The sequence below is a fragment of the Raphanus sativus genome, unplaced genomic scaffold (genome assembly GCF_000801105.2).
Source record: "Raphanus sativus cultivar WK10039 unplaced genomic scaffold, ASM80110v3 Scaffold0701, whole genome shotgun sequence".
NCBI lineage: Eukaryota > Viridiplantae > Streptophyta > Magnoliopsida > Brassicales > Brassicaceae > Raphanus > Raphanus sativus.
The window spans coordinates 1-24,195 of record NW_026616018.1 but is presented as its reverse complement, the minus strand read 5'-3'; the positions used below and the strand labels follow the sequence as shown (position 1 = coordinate 24,195).

Sequence of the window (24,195 nt, the reverse complement as noted above, 5' to 3'; positions counted from 1 at the left end):
TCAATAGTTATACATGTATTAAGTATATACTGACTCTCATTCTATATATATTGTTTAATACATAATGGGTTATATATGATAAATTTTACATATTTATATGTTTAATACGTAGTTGAAAATATTTACGGATATTGGTAACTTTTAATAATATTTACTACCATATAAATAATTAAATAATAAATAATATTAATATTAACACATAAAATATTCATATGAAATAATATTTATTACTCCTTCCATCTCATTTAAGTGTTGTTGTATCATAAAATTTTCGTTACAAAATAAGTATCTTTTTTTATTATTTTAATACAACTTTCTGTTAATTTTTTATCTCGAATTACACTAAGATAAAAAAACAAATGTTATGCAATTCTAATAGTCAGACAAAGACAAAGACAAATTTGAACATATAACTCTACTTTCTTAATTTGTGTGTGAAACTCTAGAACAACAAATAATTTGAGATGGTGAAGTGTTAATTAGGAAAAAAAATTAACACTGACTTTTAAAAAATAACATATTTGTTTAATATCTGGATTAACAATAACGATTAGTAAATCTTTTTCCACCGATTTGGAACAATGTTGAAAAATTTATAATTGAATTTTCAAACGTTCTTAATAGAAGTATAATGTTATGTATCATAACTTTTTCTAATTGGCTATAAAACTGATAAGGTTACTAGTTTAGCCTAAATATGATCAGAATTATGAATTCACATACTTTTTTTTGAAAAGAATGAATTCACATATTTTCTTCGTTTAAGTTAACATCTTATTTAATTAAACATTTATCTTATGCAAAATAATTAATCAAGTAATAATCGAGTTGATAATTTATCAATAAACCATGATGCATTCATCGTCACCAACTTTCCCACCTGCCCAAGCCCCACATCACAGATGTAGACCAAATCATAATTCTTCTTTCTATAGCTCATTAGTGATTTATGTTTTAAAAATATAATTAGTATAATAGGGTTTGACATATCTACAAAATAAATGTTCATCCCGTCGTAAAGAATATATTATTTAATTATGACTCTGATGCTGATGAAATCAAATACACATTATTTTGAATGTGATATAGGATATATTTACTGCCCACGATGTATTTTTATAATAGTTTCATTTGACATGACATTCACTTTTTTTTTATAACCATGGAAATTCGACGATCGAGATCAACTGATTAGTTCCACGAAATCTACAATACTCCGTATATTTTTGCTATTTAAAGCGGTCTGAACAACGCGAGTCGAATCCAGATGGCTTCCATTATGAAGCCGAAATTCCCTCAAATAATTACCATTGGGCCAACGCGAGTTGGTTGACATAACATTCACTTATTTGATTTTATTTAGTTAACTGGAGAATTTATCAACTTATTAAAATATAAGAAAATAATTCTTCTTCTTAAAAACATATATCAACATGTTATTTTGGTAACAAAATTAAGGAGAAGTTATATGTTGAAACAAATCAAACAAATTTATAGTGACAAGTATCGTAGCACTCATGTTAGTTTAGCTCAGCTATCGATTCATTAGAAATAGCACTTATGATAATGAAAAGTTTTAGTTTTTTTTTTTTTTTTACTAAAGGCATTCTATGAAAAGTTTTAGTTGGCCTGATAGTTAATTGTGTTGAGCTTTTGTAAAAAAAAAAGAAGTTAGGGTAAAAACGTGTCGTGTCAATGGACTGGAAAATTGGGATGTGAGCATCTTTTGCATGTTTGAATTTTGTTGTTACTTGTGTGCTTAACCTAAATGATATTGCTGCTTAACAATTTATTTTTTCTAGAAATAGAAAATAATGGCAAAAGGAGTAATATATATATCAAAACATATCTAACCACACATATTGTATATTTACAAATATATCTTTAGAAAAACCAGAAAAAACTATACATTATTCAGATAGATGTTTAATGTATTTTTTTATTCTTATATTGTGTATTTGCTTATTATTTACCTTTTCTTATATTGTATATTATTTATTCTAAATTTATTTTATATCAAATGGTAATGTTACGATATATATTTAGTGTAATATTTCTATTTCGTATATTGTATATTTACTTATTATTTATTTATGATAGATGCTTAATGTAATATTTTTATATCTTATGTTCTATATTACTAATTATTTATTTTACCATACATTTTTCAGATAAATGTTTAGTTTAATTTTCCATTTCTGATATTGTATATTTACTTATTGTTTATTTTTCTACTTATCTATCAAATGATGGTATTTCTATTTTTATTTCTTATATTTTATATTTACTTATAAATTTTTTCCTTATATTATATATTTACTTATTATAATATTACGATAAATATTTAATATAATATTTATGTTTTTATATTGTATATCTACTTATTACTTATTTTACTTTACATTTTTTAGATAGATGTTTAATTTAGTTTTTTTATTTCTCAATTGTATTTTACTTATTTTTTATTATATTGTATATTTTACTATAATTGTTTTTTGTTTTTATATCAAATGATAATTATGATAGATGTTTAATATAATATTTTATTTTTATATATTTATATTTCTTATATTATATATTTACTTATTATTTTTTATTTTTTATATTGTGTATTTTTTTTTATTAATAATGCTAATGTGGCTATTTCTGGGAATAGTTTTTTTTTTGCTTAGAAGGACACTCCATAGAGCCTCAAATAATCTCTTTTATTAGTATATATATTTCTGAAGCATCCATCATACAATATAAACTATTATTTTATTGGATAAGTATTTCATAGTATTCAAAAAAATTTAAAAAGTTATTTTAATATATTCTTGGATGGATTTTTAACTTATAAAATATATATCTAATAAGATATTATTTTTTTATTATTTATGAAATAGTTGAAAATTTTAAATAAAGATAATCTAACATCTAGGCTAACGTTTGTAGCACTAGATCATTAGTTGATCATATAATCAAGAATTTTGTATATAGCTAGAACGATCCTCACAAATTGCGAATACAAGTTGCAGAAAGATATTACATTGTTTTTGATGCTCTTTTTTTTTTGCTAAACTGATACATAATAGTCTCTATATTATCAGAAGTACGTGGATGATCGCCTATATTTACCTATTTGGACAAATGGTAAGAGCATATGACATACTCCAGTAAATTAAGTTGTTGTAACCGCATGGTAGCAATACCTCATTTTTGCATCATATATATAAATTAAAGAAGAATATTTAATTGACAAAAAAACCCATTTTTTACTCCAGTAAAGAAAAAGGAATAAAGGACTAATGATAACAATTCGAAGAGAGCAAATAATGGAGAGCCTTTTTGGTTCAGCTTTTTCGATCTGCCATGATTGATTATATTCTTGAGAATTAGCTTACTTATTATACTCAATTGAATAATCTTAAAGAGAAAGTAACGCTATTTCTCTAAATTAATTATTGAAATTTGTGCATTAGATTATCACATAATGATTAACCTCTAAAATTACAAAAGTGTATATAGTTTGCCTATGCTTAGAGAGAGAGATATTTAGCTTTTTGTATCAAAAGGTTCTATATTTAGCTTTTTAACATTAAACTTCGAATGTTTGCAACAGAATAAACTATGTTGTCAGTCTGACCAATACAAGCCAAATGATACTGTCGGTACGAAATGAATGGTGCAAGTGTTGAGACATTTGTGTTTGTAGTCATATGAATTGTTCAAATGAATCAATTTTGTTCAAAAAAAAGAGAATCATTTCAGTTAAGATATATGAATTGTACAAATGAATCAACTTTACAACACAAAATGACAAAAATCTTCGGTACTAAAAATTTATTTTAATAATAATTAGGTTCTGATAGGCAGAGATGAATATAATTTCAATTTTCTTCAAACCCACAAACGTCTTTTTGCATCTAAGAAACAACCATTTGCTTTAATTTCAGCTTCTAGAAATCTGCAAAAAAATAATACAAAATTGGTAATGTAAAACTTTGTTCAAAACCTCTACATGGAAGTCTCTAGGTCAGAAGGTGGGTCTTCGCGATGTTTGTAAAGACCACCAACACATTAGATCTTTCTGAATTTTCTCAATACATAATAGACATGGGTCTTTGGGTGTTTGATTTGGTTCGTTTCTTTCAATTTTCATTATTTTAGATATGAACAGTTCGGACATATATGAAATTTATATTGACCTTGGTTCAGTCATCTCTAGTTTTTGGTTAACAATATTAATAAAAACCCAGTGGACCCCGTTCAAAAACTGGTGAGTTATATCATGATGATGGTCAGAATCCTGATGGTATATTCAGCTAAAGCCTAGCACATATGAAAACGCAAATGTTCAACGACTACCATATTATTAGGCTAATTCTCGTCTTCTTTCTAAAGTAAACAAAGGCTAGACGAAAACAGAGTCTTGAGACGCTCTCCGTTGAGTAAAGTTACACTCTTTTACACTTCAGTTGTCAATATACAAAACATCGTCTTTGGATAAGTTCATTTTCCCATTCTTCCTCCTCCCTCCTTTCCTTTGAGCTCCATCAGATTCTCCTCCCCTCTGTTAAAAACATACCTGAATGCATAAGAGGAGAGAACTGAAAACCAAAAGAAGATTGAAAGAGAAAAGACAAACCTTCCTCAAGACAAAAGAGAGGTATAGATAAGCAGCGTCCCATTCATCAGCTGATAACGTGCCTGGATATAAAATAGTCCCAACCAAACCAAATAGTCATGTTTCTATCGCAAATTTGTTTAGGATCAAAACAGTAAGACTTACTCTGGTCTTGGTTACCATCACCCAAAGCACCAAGCCTTCTCATGAGTTCTACAAACTCTGGTTTCTTCATATACTCATGGACAAACTCGTGTGAGTTCTTCACAAACACCAACTCTAGATCATACTGTGCAAAAGTGTTCATGCGACAAATGTCAACCTGAATGATATAAACCCTTGAACATGGAGGGGAGGAATATATTTTTACCTCTTCGGCTAAAGACTTGAAGACGTTAAAGGGCACAATCCATTCAGGGCAATCAACAGCATCCTATCATAAATAACATCACTAAAGGTTATTCTCTACAATGCTTCAGTTTCTGCGGTAAAGTACTAAGTGAGTTATTCAAGATACCTCAAGATGAAATACGTATTCAATACCAAAGGGGCTGCTAGATTTGAACTTCTGAAGCATAAAAGAGAATCATCATTAGAATCCGAAAAAAAAAGAGAAAACTATAAGGACTTTGGTACTGTACTTGAAGCAACAAAAGAAGTAAGCACCTTTTGAGAATACTCTTCACCAAAACGAATCCAGTATACACTATTACCAATCTCCAAACCTTCAGCTGTGTATGCAATATAGACAAAAAGAACCAGATCAACTCAAGTGTGTATAAGATCAGTGTGAAGCTGAACTAAATGTTTATAAGATCAATAAGGTTAAGCAAAGAAGAAAACAAAATAAAAGAACCTTGTCGGAGTTTTTTGATAATAACATTGGCATCAGGCATTGTTCCAATAAAGACGCCTCCAGGACGAAGAAGAGCTGAGACATTAGCCAAAGCTCGTCGTGCACGTGCCTCAGTAGTCCATGAGTAATGCATAGCAAACTACAAATGATTTTAAACAATAATTTAGTATCTTTAACTACACCATTCACCTCATTCCACCAAAGCGCTACTCGCATAAAGCAAACTTCAACATACCCATCAGTCTATAATACCTAATTTGGAACAACCTAGTGGTAACCAAACATGTTGTATCTTGAGGGGAAACATTAAAAAAAAAACCTGGCAACTGCAGATATCAAAAGGGGCATCCTCTTCAAGAATCTTGTCTAGTTGTACCTGAGATTGACAACAAAATGAAACTTTTGAGTTGGCTGTTACATTTTGCATCTGATAGTATCATGACAAGAACTTGTGTGTTTTAAAGGGAGCTTACTTCAAAACAGTCCCCACATAATAAGCGGGATGGAAAGCTGAACTTCTTACGACGTTGGTGATGGTCTGCGTCACCGTTATAACGCGTTCGACAATCTTCAATCTGTCACACATAAAAGCATTACATTACACCACATATATAGAAGAAGACGCAAGAAAAAAAGATAGGATAACAGAGAAACACATACCGACCCTTCAGCTATATCGATTCCAACATAGTAACCGATCCTTGCCTTATCCCACTTGATCAAATCACCACCCTGGTAGTAGACACAAACGCAAATACATTAGACACACAGTAGTGAGAAACAAGAAACAATTAAGAATGTTTGTAAGACAAAAGAAGGAACCTTCCCACAGGCAAGGTCTAGAACAGCATCGTCAGGACGAGCATAAAGCTGGATCAACACACTTTTAATCTGTTTTTTTTTTGCAAAGAATAAGAAGGAATAATCAATATCTCATTGAAACAACGAGAACAAGTGTAAGAGACAAGTTAAAAAGAGAAGAGCAGACCCAGTTGTTGAGTTTCTTGAGATGAATGATGGGACTAGCTTCTCTCTCTTCCAAAGTTTGGTTTGTTCTTCGACTGTAATGATCAGCTACTTTCCTCGCAAACTTCTTTGTGCTCTCCTCTTCATCATACTCTGTATCACCACCTCCTGAAAATGTCCTCAACCCCCAAAACCATAAAAAAAAAGTATCTCACTTTAAGCTTGATTGATACACCAAAACTATAAAGGACAGTACTTTTTGCCCACCCGGCAAAGAAAGAAACAACTTTCAGAGATATCGATTCGAACCAAGATATGATGAAAGACGTTTCTTTTATATGGAATTGACAAAAAAAAAAAAGAAGGAAGAGGGACCTTGAGGGTTGGATTTGAATCTGGAGGAAGGAGGAGGAGTAGAGCTGGACGGAGATTGTGCGAATCCTCGTTTCATTACAAAGCAAAGCTAAGCCCGTTCGAATGTCTAATTAGTTGATGGTTTGATGCTTCTCCAATTATATAACCAAACCCGACAAAGAAGACGAGAGAGACAGTGAGAGAGAGAGAGGAGATGGTTCGATTCAATTGACTTTTGTTTCTTCGACAAGCAAAATTGGTTTACAAAGTCTCTTGTTTTTGGTCGGTTGATAAGATCTCAGAAAACTCAATCCTGTTTTCTTGCGGCTGCGTCCTTGTTTCGTTGAGCTCTTCTCTTCAGACTTTTGTGCATCCGATGGATGGCATAACAGAAAAAAATGGTTACGAGAACCAAAAGATTACGATTCCAGTGAGGATCGAACTCACAATCTCTGGTTTCGTAGACCAGCGCCTTATCCATTGGGCCATGGAACCGGATGACTATATTTAGTAAGAATATGATTTAACATTATATATCGATTGACAAAGGACTATGATTTTCTATCCTTTTCTTTTCTTTTCGAGTAACAGATTAATGTATAAGTTTTCCATTTTATGTAATCCTCCATTCATTTTATTTTGATATATACGTATATATATTCTAATGTGTTCATACATATTAATTTCTCTTTTATATTATAATACATCACCAATGAAATATATTCAAAGGTTGTCAAATACACATCTGTATATCCTTATAATTGCTCTTGACAAAATAACTTTTTTTTTTTTTGTAACACAAGACAAAAATACTCATTAACTAACTCAAGGGTACTCTGGTCAATCTATTACATAATGCGCATCCTCGCAGTCTTTATCATCAACCGTCGATCCTAATCCTGATCCAACGGTAGCTAACATCGATCCGCGCGATAGTTTTCTATTGGACAAAAAATCACTCAACCGTCTTTACTCTTTACGCAGTAGTGTATATATACATACATCCACGAGTCTACTCGTGGCCACTGTGTAATTTCGTACGCTTCCCCTCTCTACTCATTTTTTCTTAAAAAGTTAATTACTCCGATCGTGTCTCTCTAGAAATGGCAGGCCGTGGAAAAACTCTCGGATCCGGAGTTGCCAAGAAGGCGACGTCTCGGAGCAGCAAAGCCGGTCTCCAGTTCCCCGTCGGTCGTATCGCAAGATTCTTGAAGAACGGCAAATACGCCGAGCGTGTCGGTGCCGGAGCTCCGGTCTACTTAGCCGCCGTTCTCGAATACCTCGCCGCAGAGGTAACTTAAATTAATTACTCAATTTCTTTATATCTTGGTGGGGATCGATTTCGTAAACCCTAATTTCGAAATTGGATCTGTGTGTAGGTTCTTGAATTGGCGGGAAACGCAGCGAGGGACAACAAGAAGACGAGGATCGTGCCGCGACACATTCAGTTGGCGGTGAGGAACGATGAGGAGCTGAGCAAGTTGCTTGGGGATGTGACGATTGCGAACGGAGGTGTGATGCCCAACATTCATAACCTTCTTCTTCCTAAGAAGGCCGGTGGTGCTTCCAAACCTTCCGGTGATGACGATGAGTAGAATCTCTGGTTCTGTTGTTGTTGTTGTTTGAAGATGGTTCAATGTGTAGCGTTTAGATTTAGATTAGGTCTTTGTTTTGTTTTCTCTCTAATAGTTCATTAGACCACGATGTGGAGTGTTGTTTTCCTGTTGAATGAAACCGTGTTGATCTTGTTATTTGTGTTATGATTTGATTATCGATTTAAACCAACTCACTAACGGATTTGAATTCTGAACCATTAAAGCCCAAGTTTGTAGTCTTTCAAATTCAGAAAGTTGGCGGCATTGCTTAGTCTCTATCAAGGGTCAAACTGCCAAATTTGTGAAATTAAGATCAAGAATCATAGTAACAGCTACAACTCTGTAACTTCTCTTCTTGGTTCCCCCACTATGTTTGTAGTGTGTTTACCTTTGAGTTGATGACCGTTTCTTTTCCTCTATGTTGATGTGATCTGTCCACAACAATAATAGTCAATTCTTGGTGATTGAAGGGGTCATCAACATATACTTTCTATGACAGGGCTTTTTGTTGTTGCAAAGATGACAGAAACTGGCTTGTCTTAAAGATTTGATTGATCGTGAACTTGTACTAATTTTCTTTGAATTCAACAAAAAAGGATATAGTTTGGCAATCTGCAAAGTCAAATCTGAGTTCTGCTCTGGCTCTAGATGAAAGCATGCATTAAGACACTGAGGCGTGATAGGCTAAATGAGAACTATACAATCACATCTCAGATTGTGCATTTATCATGGAAATAGAAGCCAAGGAGCATTGAGCAACTTATAATAGTATACAATGCTCAAAGGTTCATCATTGTTTCTTGTCACTCTCTCAAGCTCAACGTTCTTGGATGGTTAATTAATCACATTCAATGAGCTAGTTTTCTTTTAACAGAAAACATTGACCCCGTTATAAGCATCTCTCTTAATTCCAGGGAAAGTGAAAACAGAACAAGAACACACTACAAAATTCTCTCACTAATAAAACTACTTCTTCCCAGTGATATTAGAAACCAAATCCTTAAGAAACTTAGCCGATTTGGTGATGGGCGAGTTCATAGCCATCAAGTTATACAGCACAAGCTCAACTTCCTCCATAGACGGCCTAGCTTTGAACTGAGACACCACTTTCAAAGCCCCATCCCCTTCTTCTTCCTCAACGAGAACATTCCATCTCTCCCCACTCACAACACCGTCCCTCACACACTTAAAGATCACTCCTTTCCTCTTGCTCAAGATCCCCCTCACTTCCAAACCCGTGAACGCGTAGATCACGTCGAAGGAACCGACGAAGTCGTCGTCTCCGAAGCTCTTCTCTTCCTCGAACAACCACCTCGGGTTGATCATCACCACAGGCTTCGTGGCGAAACCTTCCGTGGATAGCCTCACGTCTTCGAGCTGCGATCTCTCGGGCGCCATGAAAACCGCCACGTCAGCAGATTTTAGAGCCTTTTTGAGTGGTTCCGAAACGGGAGACATGGCGATGTGGTTGGTCGTGCTGTCGGAACGGAAGGCTTTGACTGCTGGTTCGATGAAAGAAGGGTCTGGCCAGAGGAAGAGGAGCTTGACGACGACGTTGGAGCCTCTTCTCGAGATGGGCATGTCGCTGAAGATGGAAAACGCGAGCTGAGTGAGAGAGGAAGGCGAGCCGTCGTCGTCGTCGAGGATCGGGATCTCGAGGCGGAACCGAGGCTGTTTGAGTTTCTTGAGCTTCGGGGAAGCGAGCTTGGGGTTGTTGAGGGGTTTGACGAGACAAGAAGAGAGACAAGTCTTGGCTTGGAGGATGGCTTCTTCTTTGGAGACGGGAGGAGAAGAAGGAGAAGGAAGGGAGGAGCAGAGAGGAGCCAAGAAACGAGTTCTGGTGGCGGATTCTTTGTTGAGATGTCGTGAGTGGGGTGAGGTTAGATTAGGGAAATGAAGATGTGAGATTCTGGGCTTGGGATGATGTGATGAAGGAGGTGAGGGGTTTGGAGATTTGAAGGTCTGTGAATGGAACTTGAAGAGAGCAGAAGAAGCCATGGCTGATGATGAGAGAGGACGAACAAGAAGGAAGGAAGAGGATAAGGTCGTTCAAATAAGAATTTCGCATGTTAAGACGTTATCCTCACACGTGTGGATTTAGAAAACGTATTCAGTAAATTAATGTTGATATTAATTGATAAAAAACTATAATAAAAAGATTTTTTTTTTTTTGTGGACTACTTTTTTTATTATGCCTCGTGGGCTTAGAAGGAATACAAGTTAAGATAAAGTCCAAACATATAACCCACTAAAATAAAATAATACAGCACAAGAGTTATACGTGTAAGCCTTAGGTTAACTCTCTGCTACGTGGCCCTCATTTATGAGTTTGTCATCTCCATTCCACCGCCAGTGAAACTGCTACCACCGGTGAAGCTTCTTCAGATTAACCACCGCGAGATTCAACGACTCCTAAATCTTGTACTCCTTTATGCTTCTTTTGCGGTTTGTTGCCGGAATCAACTGTGAAAGCTTGAATAATCACCAGATTTTGAATCCAGAATTCGCCGTCGGATCTAGAGAGCAAGGAATTTGTTGAGACGCCTTGAATAGGCCCCAACTCTGCTTTTCCCGTTCTACAAAATCCATCGTACAATCCAATCTTCTTAATCTTCGATCTTCAGAGAAACTTGCACTCATCTAATCTGAAATCTAATTGGTTAAGTGAAGATTAACTCTCTTAAATCAAAGATTGAGCATAACCAGTGAAAACCCAAACCTCAAGGATTCTGAACTTTTCTTCAAACGAGAAGAAACATTAAGCACAAGCAAAAGATTCGATTTGAGAATGAAAAACACCACAAAAGATTCGCCAAGCGAAATATATAATCCCCAAGGGAAACAACAAACTCGATCTATTGATCGAAGAAAACTATTTTACATCAAAAGACAACATAAATTTCTTCCCCTTCTGAAGATTTGTATGAGTGAAAAGGGGAAGAAGAGAGAATTCTCTCTCTCCGGTCTTTTCACAATTTTAATAAAAAGATATACTAATAATTATGATTCTAAATCAGGTCAGTATATAATATAAATAATTAAATAAATAATCAAATTTAAAGAATTTGATTATTTTAAAAAATTAATATGGGTTCAAATAAAATCATAAATTAATATTTTACAAAATTATATCTAAACTATTTACATTGTAAGGTATAAAAATACATTAAAATCAGTTAATTTTAAATTTAGAATATTATAAGATTGTGGAAGTAAATGTATTTTATTTAAATACAAATCAAAATAACTTTTCTTGCTCGACAAAAAGCTACATAAACTCTCTACATTAATAATTGCATAAACTGATAAAAATACATAAGCTAATTAATATCTTTTACAACACGTTATCAGCACGAAACTCCCAAAACCCGAGCTAACCTAAAAAACCCATCAAAATTCTAATTCAGACGCCGACTTTAAACTGCTGTTATCTCCCTAACCACAACGAACTAGACGACGAGCCACCTACCGATCCGAAGCTCTCAAAAAGGAGATTCCAACGCAGCAGACCTCACCTCAATCCGATCTCTGACGAGCCCCCAATCGCCGTTACAAGACAAACGGACAAGAAATCCTAATCCACCCGATCTCTCTCTCTAAAGGTGGTCCATCCAACCCATCAAACCTAAGGTATATCTTGTAACGGCGATTGGGGGCTCGTCAGAGATCGGATTGAGGTGAGGTCTGCGGCGTTGGAATCTTCTTTCTAAGAGCTTCAGATCGGTAGGTGGTTCGTCGTCTAGTTCGTTGTGGTTAGGGAGATGCGGCAGTTTAAAGTCGGCGCTTGAATTAGGGTTTAGGGTTTTGATGGGTTTTTTTAGGTTAGCTCGGGTTTTGAGAGTTTCGTGCTGATAACGTATTGTAAAAGATAAGTTTTTGTGTTATCAATCTCAAGGACCAAATGTCCTTTTTATATACAAGTTTACAAAAGAGATAAATATAAATCACACAAAATAAGGGAATACAAATCCTAATCTATCTATGATTATGATAAACACTAATATCATATAGATAAACATGAATCTTCCTTGATGTTAATCTTCTTGGACCGTCTCTATCTTTCTATCTCATGTTGCCATCTTCTAGTCTTCTTGGGTTGGACTTGAGCCGGGTTTGGTCATGTCTGGTACGACATAGACTGGTCTGGTCCAGTCCGTCCGGTTCGTCCGGAAATGGGTCGATCACATAATATATTCATAACAATTTTAAAATTATTGATTTATTATGTATATATTCACAGGAAAAAAAACAATCTGAGACATTTTCACTGAAAACATCTAATGAAATCTTAAAATTAGGATGTTGTATAAGTATACAAAATTAAGTAGAGGAAGCCATGGACTGCTTTGTCTAAGATGAACACAAGTAAGAGTACCCGCAATGGTGTTATCTATTGGAGTTCTTAGAAAAAGTTATTTTTTTATTATTTTTTTTTTATTTTTAAGATTTAAAAAAATAAAAAAGAAAAAAAAATATCAACCAATCGCGGGCTGTCACGTCTTGTAGAGACCAGCAAATAGTGCAAAGATTCACTAAAACGAATCTTTATTTTGAAATTTTAAGGATTTAATCCTTAGTTTTTGGTAGGTCCACTGATTATTTAATTATTTTTTCATGTGCTCTGAATAAAAGAGAGGAATTGCTCCCTCTTTTGTGAAATTTAAATAAATTAATTCTTCATCATCTATTTACACATATAGAAGATACGGGAAACAATCTTCTCTGTTAAAAAAAGAAGTTCCATTTTATTTAACATAAAATCATAGTAGTTACATTTCATTAATTATATAATATGACATAATAATTAATAAAAATATTAATAATAAATGACTTTTAGCTATAAATTTTTATTTTATTTTATTATAACAAAATCTGTTGAGAAAAATTTAACAAAATCTTACTCAATTTTTTATATATTTTTTATTAAATAAATATTATTTAATTTCGTAATTAGTAATAGAATAATAGTTAATATTAATTAAATTTTACTATAAAACAAAATTTCTATGCTATTTTGATAAATTTATAATTATAGTCTGTATTATATTAGAATAGAAGTATTATGTAAATTAAATATGACAAGACTGTATTAAATTGGTAAATTAACCTATTTAAATTTTCTAAAATATTTTCATTTAAATAAATTATCATTTACCATTAAACGAGTAAAATTTGTTAACTATGTAATATTTTTATACAAAAATAAAGTTCTTAACATATGTTAAAATTTTATTTCTACAGCTATATATTTTTCAAAAATCATACGTTGAAGAAGATTCTTAAAATTATTATTTTAAAATATATATTAATAGTATCAAACTCGAAAATGTAATAACAATTAATAAAATGTAAAATACATAAGACAAATCGCTATATATTATTAAAGTAATAAAAACTTAAACAATAAAATTTAATAGTTGTACAATACATAATACTAAAATATAAATTATATATTAAAAAAATGATAATATCAAAGTTTATAAAATGAAAAAACTCTAGTTTTTTTTTTTTTCAAACAAGATGCACATGGACTAATAACTAATCTGTTACTTAGATTTGCACAGAGCTTGGTACATAACAGCCCACATGTTTGTAAGGTCGTACGTATCTATATTAATAAAGTAGACTAGAAAATCTCCACATTCAGCCACGTCAGCACACCATGCTCTAAAATCAGACACGTAAGCACTTTTTGCGTTTGCTTTTGGTTGTCGAACTTCATCCTGGTTTATTTATTAGTATAGATTGGGCTTGGTTTATTTTTTGTATTTAGTAGGGTTAAGGCTAAATTTTTGGGCCTCAGATGTTAAGTTGGATCCGGATTTTAAACCTATCACTTTCAAGTCTTTGTAGAATGTAAACTTGGAGCTTAGAAACCGTCGACTTAACGATTCCTTTTCACCTTCTCCGGGCGACATAACGCTACCTAATTATGACCTTCAATCACGCTCCCATGACTTCCTCTTCATTTCTTCTCTAATTCGTTTTTGAGAATCTTAATTCAGTGTTATAAATACTTTCTGAGAGTCCCCTGCAAAATCTTCGATCGAACTTGTTTGCCCCAGTCTCTCTTAATCGACGATTGTGATAATGGCAAGTTCTCATCTTAAATTCTCTGACTTGAAGCGAGGGCTGTAGACAGTTAGTCTAGGCTCGACTTCTCCGCTTCTGGTAAGCCTGAAATGTAAAGAAAGCCAGTGAGCTGATGGGTATTGATATGCTTCTCATTGCTGGAAGGTATGTCGGTTTCTATTTTTATTATCGGTTTCACATTATAAAATTTAACTACAAGTTGATGCTGTTTTATGCCTTCAACTCTCAGGATACGCGAGTCCAAGCATCAATTAGTGTGCACATGATCAACACCTTGAAATACATATTGAAGGAAGGCTCTCTGTATGAGCTTAGTGTTTTTGTTGTCACAATATGCAACCCAGCTTACTTTTTGGAGAAAGCCATCTTTCTATTAGATTTACAGATAGAACAGTTTTTCTTGAGGTCTCTGAAACGCTAAAACGGATCCCTATAAAGAGTTTTAGGTTCCTGCAATAAGAAACTGGTAAACCAAGTGTCAACCAACTGTTTGTTTATAGATTGGTTGTTATGTTGGTCTTTGACCAATTATTGATTTTTTTGTGATTTTTAAGAGGAAGATCCAAACGAGATGAAGAATCTGACAGGAATGGGACTATCAAATCAAAAGTTGTATCCATACGCTCAAAGGGCACATCCACAATGTATGTACAGGCTAGAGTTTGTTTTTTCTATTTTGTCTTTTAGTTTGTTATATCTATTTTATATACTTTTCAGGCTAGAGAACACTCTGAATTATGTTCTCGAGAGTTTTTGGACCTTTGGTTACATAAAATGTTCGGGCCTGTGAGTTTCTGTATTCCTGCTTCCTCATTTTTCTTTTTTTGGAAAAAGCTTCCTCATTTTATGTTTCTATAGGTCGAACAGTTTGTTAGATTATTTTTCATCAGTAGAGTTTTGTCTTGTTGGTAGGATCTTTGTTTCTGATTTGTTCTTAGTTCTCTTCTGAGATTGACGATTTGGAAAGCTAATGGTGGTCAGAATTGCTAAGAGCTGATGCCGGATCAGTATTATACAAAACCATCAACAACAAATGTGTTTGCATTTTACAGGGTTGTGCTTGGATATGATGAAGGAATAACCATCATGGTTAAACATACTACCTAGACCAAAGAATGATAAACCGCCAATGTCAAATATCAGCAGACTATTACAATCAACCACTATGATTACTTCCTCTATAATATACCCCATTCCTGTTAATTAACAATATAGAATGTGTTACCTGCACGTTAAAATTATGAATCTACAACCAGCTGATAACGCAGCTATATTAATGGTTGGCTAATCTTAAACTCATAAATGGCCCAACTTGATTTGCTAACACATTAGGTCCCCCAAAAATAACAAAAACTCTACCGGATAATGAAAGCCCAGACGTCTAAGCAGTAATATAGTGAAATTAATTAGAATGTTTACAAGTTTTTAAAAGCGATAATTTACTAAGTCCCTTATTCAGGATTTGAAATTTGGAAAATATTGTTTTCTCAAAAGTACATTTATTCATATGTAATAAGACTTTTTGTCCATATATTGATATTTTAATCATTAAATATTTGAAAAATACTGACATTTAATTATTAAATATTTTAAAAATATATACATAACTTCTAATCATGTGAAATATTTAATTATGTACTTATTATTTATCGGATGTAGAACAACAAAAGAAGATCATTGATGATAATCCGTTTCCTTCTAAAACTCAATGTGAATGATATAGGTGGACATACAGATGGTTAAGTCAAAGCTGCCACATATAAACGCCACTAACTCATCTTCTTTTATATCCTAAACATGAATGTTGTTTTGTCATATCTCTATCTGTTCTGATTTTACAAAATATATAGATCCATTATTAGAATCTCCTCCTATGGGTAAAGATATGATCTGCTTCTCAAAATATAATCTCATTTGAATGTATATTTCCAAATTGTCCCCTTTTTAAATGTCAAATTTTAATTTTATTCTTAAAGTACTGGACAAATTTATCACCTTAAAATCTAAAAGTACAATGACTTAATGGGTTAAAACATTCTGCTCAATATTTACAGATATATTGACACTCAACCTTCAAAATCATATACACTTATCACTCTAACTATTTCTCTATGTCTGCACACATACATAATTAGTAATTTGCACATTTATCTAATACATTAAGCACAAAAGGTGAACTACAAACCATACACATGTCTAACATGAAAGGTTTCTTCTACTTCCATGAATTAAACGCATCAAACATCAACAATACAACCTCATTGACACAAATGTCAAAACATTGTCTGCATTTCAAATTATACAAAAACATACAAATTGCTACATCAGTTGAATATCAAAAACTAGACAACAACATCACCAAAAAATATTCATATCTAAATAACACAAAAAGCTAACAATCCGCGCGTAGCGCGGACACACCACTAGTTTACTATATACTCTGGGATACATTTTTCTGAAAGGACCACTCTCCCCGCAAATGTGGTATGCATTGTCATATCTATCAAAAACCACAATGACCTTCCTCTCCTCGTCAATAAAAAAATGGCTGAGAGTTAATGTGTTGCATCGTTTCAACTTTAAAGAATTTGCTCCAGGACACTTCGTAGGGTTCAATCTTATTTGTAACCCAAATATCATCAAGCCCAGATATGACAAATAACAGTGCAAGCTTCTCCTCTTTAACCGAAGATAGTCAAACAGTATGAAAGGAGTGAGAGCATGGAGGTAGAGGCAGACGCGGTCCAAAACTCTCTCTTGTAAAATCAAAACAGTGTAAGAAACCATCTTCTGATTCATAATCTGTAACATACCAATAAGTGTTTCCCTTCAGAGACATGCCAGGTTCATTATACTTTATTGTATTTCTGTTAAAAGAGGCATCATAAGTCCTCCATGAATCAGACCTCAAATAGAAGATTTCCATGCGGGGGTTATCATTGCTGAACCTCAAGATTTTGTGGCTACCACAAGATCTATCATAGCCGAAAGCAAACCTTTCATTCAAACAGTGTGGTGGGCATTCGATCCATCTTCTTTTCCCCCAATAAGGGTTCCAAACCAAAAGCCTATTTTCGTTGTTTCTCCATACACAGAGCAATAAACCATTGGAGAAAAAGGCTTGAGATATAAAGACTATTTCCTCTGAATGTTCTCGTTCAATACTTATTCCTTTACGGTTTATGGATAAATCAAAGTTTTTGTTGCGAGTTTCATAGAGATTGACGCTAGTCAAATAATCCATGGAACCCCCCGCAGTGATTATAAGGTACTCCTTTTCTCTTGCTGCAGCTGCTGCTCTGTCAATGTGCTTATTGGCAAATCTCTCATCTTTGGATAAAACGTTCCAGTTTTTGCAAGTAGACCGCACTACTCCGATAGATTTCACCGGAACCCTGCAGAGTATCTCCTCCACCAAATCTTGTGGAAGATCGTTAATTGTCATCGTCATGTTTTCTTTCAACTTTCAAACCTTTGCGGAAACGAATAAGTCCAATCCACCTATAAAAGACGCAGTTCTTTTTTCCTTTGTGGTTGTGTGTGTTTTCTTCGAGTTGCTGACGATAGTTTGTTATAGAAGTAACAGAAACCCTAAGACTCAGTAAAGTATTGAGATGTTGGGCTAGTCTTGTTTAGGCCCCATTAGACGTATTAGAAGCGACCTTAAATTTTTACTTCTTTTTTTTTGAAACACAACTTTAAATTTATACTATTTTCAATTTTTAATCAAGATACATAGAAGAGTCATTGCGGAAAAATAAACAACTAAATTTTCCGGTCCGCGCAGATGTAATTTTTAAAAAATATGTTGCTATTTGCTTTCATGTTAATTTGTATAAGTAGAGGAACTAACAAAGTTGTAGCAAAGAGAAAAAAACACAGGGCAGAGGAAATCATGGACTGCTGCTGAGATGGAACACAAGTAAACTGCCCCCACGCCCACAGCCACAGCATGGAGTTGCTTCTCAAAAGGAGAGGAAGAGCGCTCCCTCTTCTGTGAATATTAAATAAATTAATTATTCATCATCTATTGCATATATAGATTCTACCGCATATACATAGCAGATGAGATACATCTTGAAGATTATTATTGTTTGAAAGAAATCGCTAATCTGTTACGTACCTAGGTTTGCACGGAGCTTGGAACATAACAGCCGACAAGATCGAAAGCTTCTGAGTATTGTCTGAGATCAACTTTTCTGAAATGACCACTCTCCCCACTAATGACCCATGCATTGTTATGTCTATCAAAAACGACAACGACCTTCTTCTCCTCGTCAATAAAAAAATGGCCAGACTTAACACAATGATCAATGTGTTGCCTCGCTTCAACTCTGAAGAATTTGCTCCAGGACACCTCGTAGGGTTCGATCTTATTCGTTACCCAAATATCAAGCCCAAGACTAGGATACATTGAGGCAAATAACACTGCAAGCTTCTCCTCTTTAACCGAAGATAGAGAAACAGCATAGTAATTAGAGTAAGAGCACGGAGGTAGGGGCAGATGCGGTCCAAATCTCTCTCTTGTAAAATCAAAACAGCTTAAACCATATCTTGATTCAGAATCTCTAGCATACCAATAAGTATTCCCCTTCAAAGACAAGCCAGGCACAATGTACTCTATTATATTCCTGCGCGAAGGTGCGTCAACAGTCCTCCATGAGTCAAAGCTCAAATCATAGATTTCCACGTGCCTGTTGGGTTTGTCACTGCTAAACCTCAAGATCTTGTGCCTACCACAAGATGTATCATAGCCGAAAGCAAACCTTTCATACGAACAATACATAGTTGGGCAATCTATCCATCTTGGTTTTCCCCAATACGGGTTCCAAACCAAGAGCTTGCTTTTGATGTTTCTCCATACACATATCAGTAAACCGCTGGAGACAAGAACTTGACTTCTAACGAGTGTTTCATCTGAAAACTGTAAATGTTCTCGTGGAATACTTATACATGTACGGTTTATGGATACATCGAAGTTTTTGTTGCAAGTTTCATAGAGATTGAACCTAACCAAGTAAACCATGGTATCCCCCGTCGTGATCATCAGAAACTCCTTTTCTCTTGCTGCTGCTGTTGCTGCATTTTCAATGTGCTTATTGGCAAATCTCTCATCTTTAGATATAAGATTCCAGTTTTTGCAAGTAGATCGCACTGCTGGTATAGTTTTCACCGGGACCCTAGAGAGGATCTTCTCCACCAAATCCCTTGGAAGATTGGTCATTCTCATCTTAATTCTGTTTCAAGTTTCAAAGACTCTCTGACTTTTCTTTCTCAAGTGGCTGTCGATAGTTTGTTAAGAAACCCTAAAACTTAAGTATATCAGAATGTTAATGTCTCCGAACTCCAACAAAGATTACTTTTGTTGGGTCAGTATTATTTAGGCCCATTACATGTAACATAGATTTTTATAAGTTTGTTTAACTGAATCTGTAGCTCTCTCTCCGTTTTGTAAAATAGAAGTAAATTAATTTTCGATCACATATTGCAAAGGAGAGATGAGATCTATGTTGCAGCGGAACGGATACGGGCACAGATACGGGGACGGGAGCAGGGACGGGAAACGGCTAAACTTAAAATTTATGGATACGGGTACGGCATGGATATGCCTATAAAAATATATATACATATATAATATATATATTCATAAATTTTTAAACCAAATCATAGTCATCATATAAAAATAAAACATCACTATAATATCTTATGTACGTATGATTTGAAAAACCATGAAACAACACACATACGTAATTGACAAACCAAAAAACAGAGTTTGTTATAGTACTTACTGTGTTTCTCTAAGAGATGATGAGAATTGACAATTAAGAAAGAAGATGAAGACAATAAGAGTTTATTTAAGATTAAAATCAAAAAATGGTTTAGAACTTTTTAACCCTAATCGTTTAACTAAATGACGTGTTTCCTTTTTTGTTTTCCAGAAAAATATACTGAGTTTACATAAGAAACGTTTCAAAAACGTTTCCGAAACTTAACTACGCCGTTTCCACAAATCTTTGCCGTCTCCACCGACTCTGAAATGTTTCGGAAACGTTCCCACGCCGTCCCACCACATCTCCGTCCCGGAAACGCCGCTGGTACGTGAGACGGCAGTGAATTGCCGTCCCCGTGCTTCATAGGATGAGATACAACTTCAAATTTATCTATCGGCTAGTATAGTTTTGAAAAACATGTAAAGGGCCTAATCACTAATTCACTTAGATTTGCACAGAGCTCGGAACATAACAGCTCACAAGTTTGCAAGGTCGTGTGTATGGAGATTGTCTGAGATCCACTTTTCTGACACGATCCCAATCTCCCCATCAATGATGGAAGCTGTTTTGTATGCTTTCTCATCAGTCTCGTCTATATCACTAAAAGCCACATCAATCTTCTTCTCCTCGTCAATCAAAGAAGTTGCTACACAACACCACATCATGCTCAATATTATATATTGGTAATCCAAATATCAATCTCAAATGTATGCCACAGGTATAAAAAAGCGCCGCAAGCTTCTCTTCTTTAACCGTAGACAGAGTCATATTACACACAATATAAGAGTTAGGCACATGAAGAGGTAAAGACAGACGCGGTCCAAACAAATTAAAAGCAATTATAATGAGTGTCTTTATATCTCTATCATGTCAGTAAATATTTCTCTTCAGAGGCAAGTTAGGTCTGTGAAACACTTCTATATTCCTCTCAAGATCGAGTGGCATTAGGAGCGCTCTATGAGTTAGAGCTCAAATCGTATATGTCGAAATTACTATTGTAAAACCTCAAGATTTTAGCTTTCCCTTTTTCTGTGTTTGTTTAAGGTTTCGTTTCTTTATGAGAATCGAATGATGATGGAGTCTAATATAAGCAGGTGAAGCAATCTTCACTTCGCAACTCCATTACATGGCTTCAGATGCAAGGCACTTCTGAGTTGGTAATTTCAAGGTTATTTTACATGCTAATGTTAATGAAAAATAAGTGAGAACAGAATAAAACACACGTAAAGTGAATGCTTCAGCAAAACACAACTAAAGTCAGCCCTGGATACCTGCGATGTCATCCTCACACGTGGAATTAGAAAAACATATAAATGAAACAAAAACAGAGTTTTAAGCAAAATTAGTTTGAAGATATTTGAAGAAGCTATGGACTGCTGCTTAGATGGTACAAAAGTAAAGAAAAGAGAGGAAAAGCTCTCTCTTTTAAGATATTTAAATAAATAAATTCTTTATCATATGTTGTGTAGATCGAAGAAATTATATAGAGCTTCGAATTTATTGCTGTTTGAAAGAACATGTAAATGGACTAATCACCAATCTGTTACTTAAATTTGCACAGAGCTTGGAACATAACATCCCACAAGTTGGAAAGCTCCTGATAATGGTCTGAGATTTACTTTTCTGAAATGACCACTCTCCACACTACAGATGTATGATCTGTCAGTTACGCCATATATATCAAAAACCACAGTGATCTTCTTCTCCTCGTCAATAAAAAAGTAGCCAGACCTAAAACCACGATCAATGTCTTGTATCGTTTTTTCAGTTTCAACTTTGAAGAATCTGCTCCACGAAACCACGTAGGGATCTTCAATCTTATTTGTAACCCAAATATCAAACCCAAAAGTACTCCATGGTGAAAATAACACAGCAAGCTTCTCTTCTTTAACCGAAGATAGAAAAACACAATATCTAGAGTAAGAGGACGGAGGCAGAGGTAGACGTGGTCCAAACCTCTCTCTTGTAAAATCAAAACAGTGTAAGAAATAATCTTTGGATTCATTATCGCTAGCACACCAAAAAGTATTTCCCTTCAAAGACAAGCCAGGTTCAGAAGACCCCACATTCTTGTCAAAAGCTACATCAACAGTCCTCCATGAATCAGAGCTCAAATCGTAGATGTCCATCATGTGGTTGTCAGGGTTATCTTTGCTTAACCTCAAAATCTTGTGGCTACCACAAGATTTGTCACACCCAAATGCCAAAATTTCAAACGAACGATATACTGGGCATTCGATCCATCTTATTTTCCCCCAATAAGGGTTCCAAAGCAAAAGCCTACTGATGCTTGTGGTGTTTCTGCATACATATAGCAGTAAACCATTGGAGAGAAAGACTTCAGATATATAGAGTGTTTGATCTGAATGGTCTCGTGCAATACTTATAGCTTTACCGTTTATGGATAAACCAAACTTTTTATTGTGAGTTTCATAGAGCTTGACGCTACTCAAATAATCCATGGAATCCCCAATTATAAGGTACTGCTTTTCTCTTGCTGCTGCTTTGCCAATGTGCTTATTGGCAAATCTCTCATCTTTAGATATAACGTTCCAGTTTTTGCATGTAGATCGCACTGCTCTTATAGATTTCACCGGAACCCTAGCGAGAATCTCCTCCAGCAGATCCCTAGGAAGATTAAATATCATCATAGTCACTGTTTCAAGTTTCAAGCAACGACCAATGAACACAGAGATCAAGTTAGGTCAACCTTCAAACACTCTTTCCTTTTTGGCAACTGATTTCTCGCGAAGATTTATCGTTAGATTATTGAAGATTTAGAAACCCTAAGTTATAAGGATTATGAAGTATATATAGCAAATATTCAACGGTGGAGTGTCTGTTAGGTTACGGGTATTGGGTCATTCTTATTTAGGCCCACTAGATGTATTAGTGATGAAGATCTGATTTTAAGGCCTTTATTTTTATTTTTTGCTACCAATACCAGTACGAATCGATTAAACCGAGTCATAGATATCAAACCAAACGAAGTCAACCAGAACCATCATCCCAAACCAAAAGTGTGAACCATAACAGAACCGGCCTTATGTTTCTTTTATTTATTTAAGCTTTTTGTTTCAGTCAAATAATGAAACTGTGTCTTCTTAACGATATATAAGGAATCAACCTTCTCCATTTTCCTAATTTCACATAATTGCATGGAGATAATGTCTACACCTTCCTTCTTGTATTTTCTCATAAAATATTATTGTTATTTATTAGATTTTAAATTGATTCAAGCCATGACCTAAATCATGCAGTTTAACAACTTACTACAAAAGTTAGGAGATCATAAAAGAACTATAAACAATCGGATCAATCATGATTCGATTGACTTTAGAGGTAGATCAAGAGAACATTTACCCACACATCCACTTCAATTTCCACGGTTTCCTTGTTCGCGACTCGTAAACCAGAGCCGGACTTGGTAATATTCAAAAAAAAAAAAGAAGCAAAGTTTCTGTTTTGGGTTATAAAGTTTGTGTCTTTGAGCTCTCATGTCGACTAGTGTTCAAGGAGAGACAATGGATCTTGATTTAAACCAAGACCCATCTTCTGGTTCCGAGATTTCTCCATGGTCAAACGAGCTCGACACTACTCACTCGCGGATTCAAGAATCAGGCAACGAGAAACACCAACAACACCAGTACATGTTATCCGCAACCAGAGAATCAGTGGAAGAAAAGTAAGTAATGTCTTCACTTATCCTATGTTTTTAATTAGGGTTATTTTACGTGTTAATGTTTCATTTTGGGATGAAAACGAAGCTTCATCCGGATGTGCCCAAAACCGGGGTTAGGCACATTTCAAAGTCATCCTCACACGTGGAATTAGAAAAACATATAAATATAACAAAAACAGTTGAGTAATATAATTAGTTTGAAGAGATTTGAAGAAGCCATGGACTGCTGCTGAGATGGAACACAAGTAAAGAAACGAGAGGAAGTGACTAAT

At 34.4% G+C, this 24,195-nt stretch overlaps 6 protein-coding genes, 1 long non-coding RNA gene and 1 other non-coding gene across 11 annotated transcripts; 2 read left to right on the top strand and 6 right to left on the bottom strand.

Annotated features, from left to right (window-relative positions):
- Positions 1-4,240: 4,240 nt before the first annotated feature.
- On the bottom strand, positions 4,241-7,245 carry LOC130502831 (mRNA cap guanine-N7 methyltransferase 1-like). Its single transcript, XM_056997572.1, has 13 exons — positions 6,804-7,245; positions 6,451-6,596; positions 6,285-6,353; positions 6,123-6,194; positions 5,936-6,037; positions 5,782-5,838; positions 5,463-5,601; positions 5,273-5,337; positions 5,124-5,174; positions 4,977-5,039; positions 4,772-4,895; positions 4,628-4,689; positions 4,241-4,552 (listed from the first exon to the last, which is right to left on the bottom strand). Exons 1-13 carry the CDS (start codon positions 6,877-6,879, stop codon positions 4,454-4,456), a joined length of 1,125 nt encoding a protein of 374 aa, XP_056853552.1. The 5' UTR covers positions 6,880-7,245; the 3' UTR covers positions 4,241-4,453.
- Positions 7,205-7,277, bottom strand: TRNAR-ACG (transfer RNA arginine (anticodon ACG)). Its single transcript has one exon. It is a non-coding gene; the product is annotated as a tRNA-Arg (tRNA).
- Positions 7,278-7,794: 517 nt separating this feature from the next.
- On the top strand, positions 7,795-8,533 carry LOC108807307 (probable histone H2A.2). The gene is made up of 2 exons (XM_018579579.2): positions 7,795-8,074; positions 8,162-8,533. The coding sequence occupies exons 1-2, from the start codon at positions 7,886-7,888 to the stop codon at positions 8,375-8,377; spliced, it is 405 nt and encodes a 134-aa protein (XP_018435081.1). The 5' UTR covers positions 7,795-7,885; the 3' UTR covers positions 8,378-8,533.
- A 682-nt stretch (positions 8,534-9,215) lies between these two features.
- LOC108807051 (uncharacterized) lies at positions 9,216-10,443 on the bottom strand. Its single transcript, XM_018579288.1, has one exon. It carries the CDS (start codon positions 10,373-10,375, stop codon positions 9,344-9,346), a length of 1,032 nt encoding a protein of 343 aa, XP_018434790.1. The 5' UTR covers positions 10,376-10,443; the 3' UTR covers positions 9,216-9,343.
- A 3,794-nt stretch (positions 10,444-14,237) lies between these two features.
- LOC108838009 (uncharacterized) lies at positions 14,238-15,841 on the top strand. 4 transcript variants are annotated; one of them, XR_008940475.1, is made up of 5 exons: positions 14,238-14,614; positions 14,700-14,936; positions 15,025-15,114; positions 15,188-15,256; positions 15,523-15,840. It is a non-coding gene; the product is annotated as an uncharacterized LOC108838009 (long non-coding RNA). The 4 variants fall into 4 exon arrangements; XR_001947429.2 differs by having other exon boundaries at positions 15,025-15,256; positions 15,523-15,841; XR_001947428.2 differs by lacking the exon at positions 15,523-15,840 and having other exon boundaries at positions 15,188-15,480.
- Positions 15,842-16,697: 856 nt separating this feature from the next.
- LOC130494441 (putative F-box protein At3g20705) lies at positions 16,698-18,020 on the bottom strand. The gene has a single exon (XM_056997570.1). The coding sequence runs from the start codon at positions 17,919-17,921 to the stop codon at positions 17,166-17,168; it is 756 nt and encodes a 251-aa protein (XP_056853550.1). The 5' UTR covers positions 17,922-18,020; the 3' UTR covers positions 16,698-17,165.
- A 201-nt stretch (positions 18,021-18,221) lies between these two features.
- Positions 18,222-19,820, bottom strand: LOC108807725 (putative F-box protein At3g20705). The gene is made up of 2 exons (XM_056997568.1): positions 18,594-19,820; positions 18,222-18,464 (listed from the first exon to the last, which is right to left on the bottom strand). Exon 1 carries the CDS (start codon positions 19,698-19,700, stop codon positions 18,594-18,596), a length of 1,107 nt encoding a protein of 368 aa, XP_056853548.1. The 5' UTR covers positions 19,701-19,820; the 3' UTR covers positions 18,222-18,464.
- A 345-nt stretch (positions 19,821-20,165) lies between these two features.
- LOC130502830 (putative F-box protein At3g20705) lies at positions 20,166-23,958 on the bottom strand. Its single transcript, XM_056997569.1, has one exon. It carries the CDS (start codon positions 22,890-22,892, stop codon positions 21,789-21,791), a length of 1,104 nt encoding a protein of 367 aa, XP_056853549.1. The 5' UTR covers positions 22,893-23,958; the 3' UTR covers positions 20,166-21,788.
- Between the last annotated feature and the right edge of the window lie 237 nt (positions 23,959-24,195).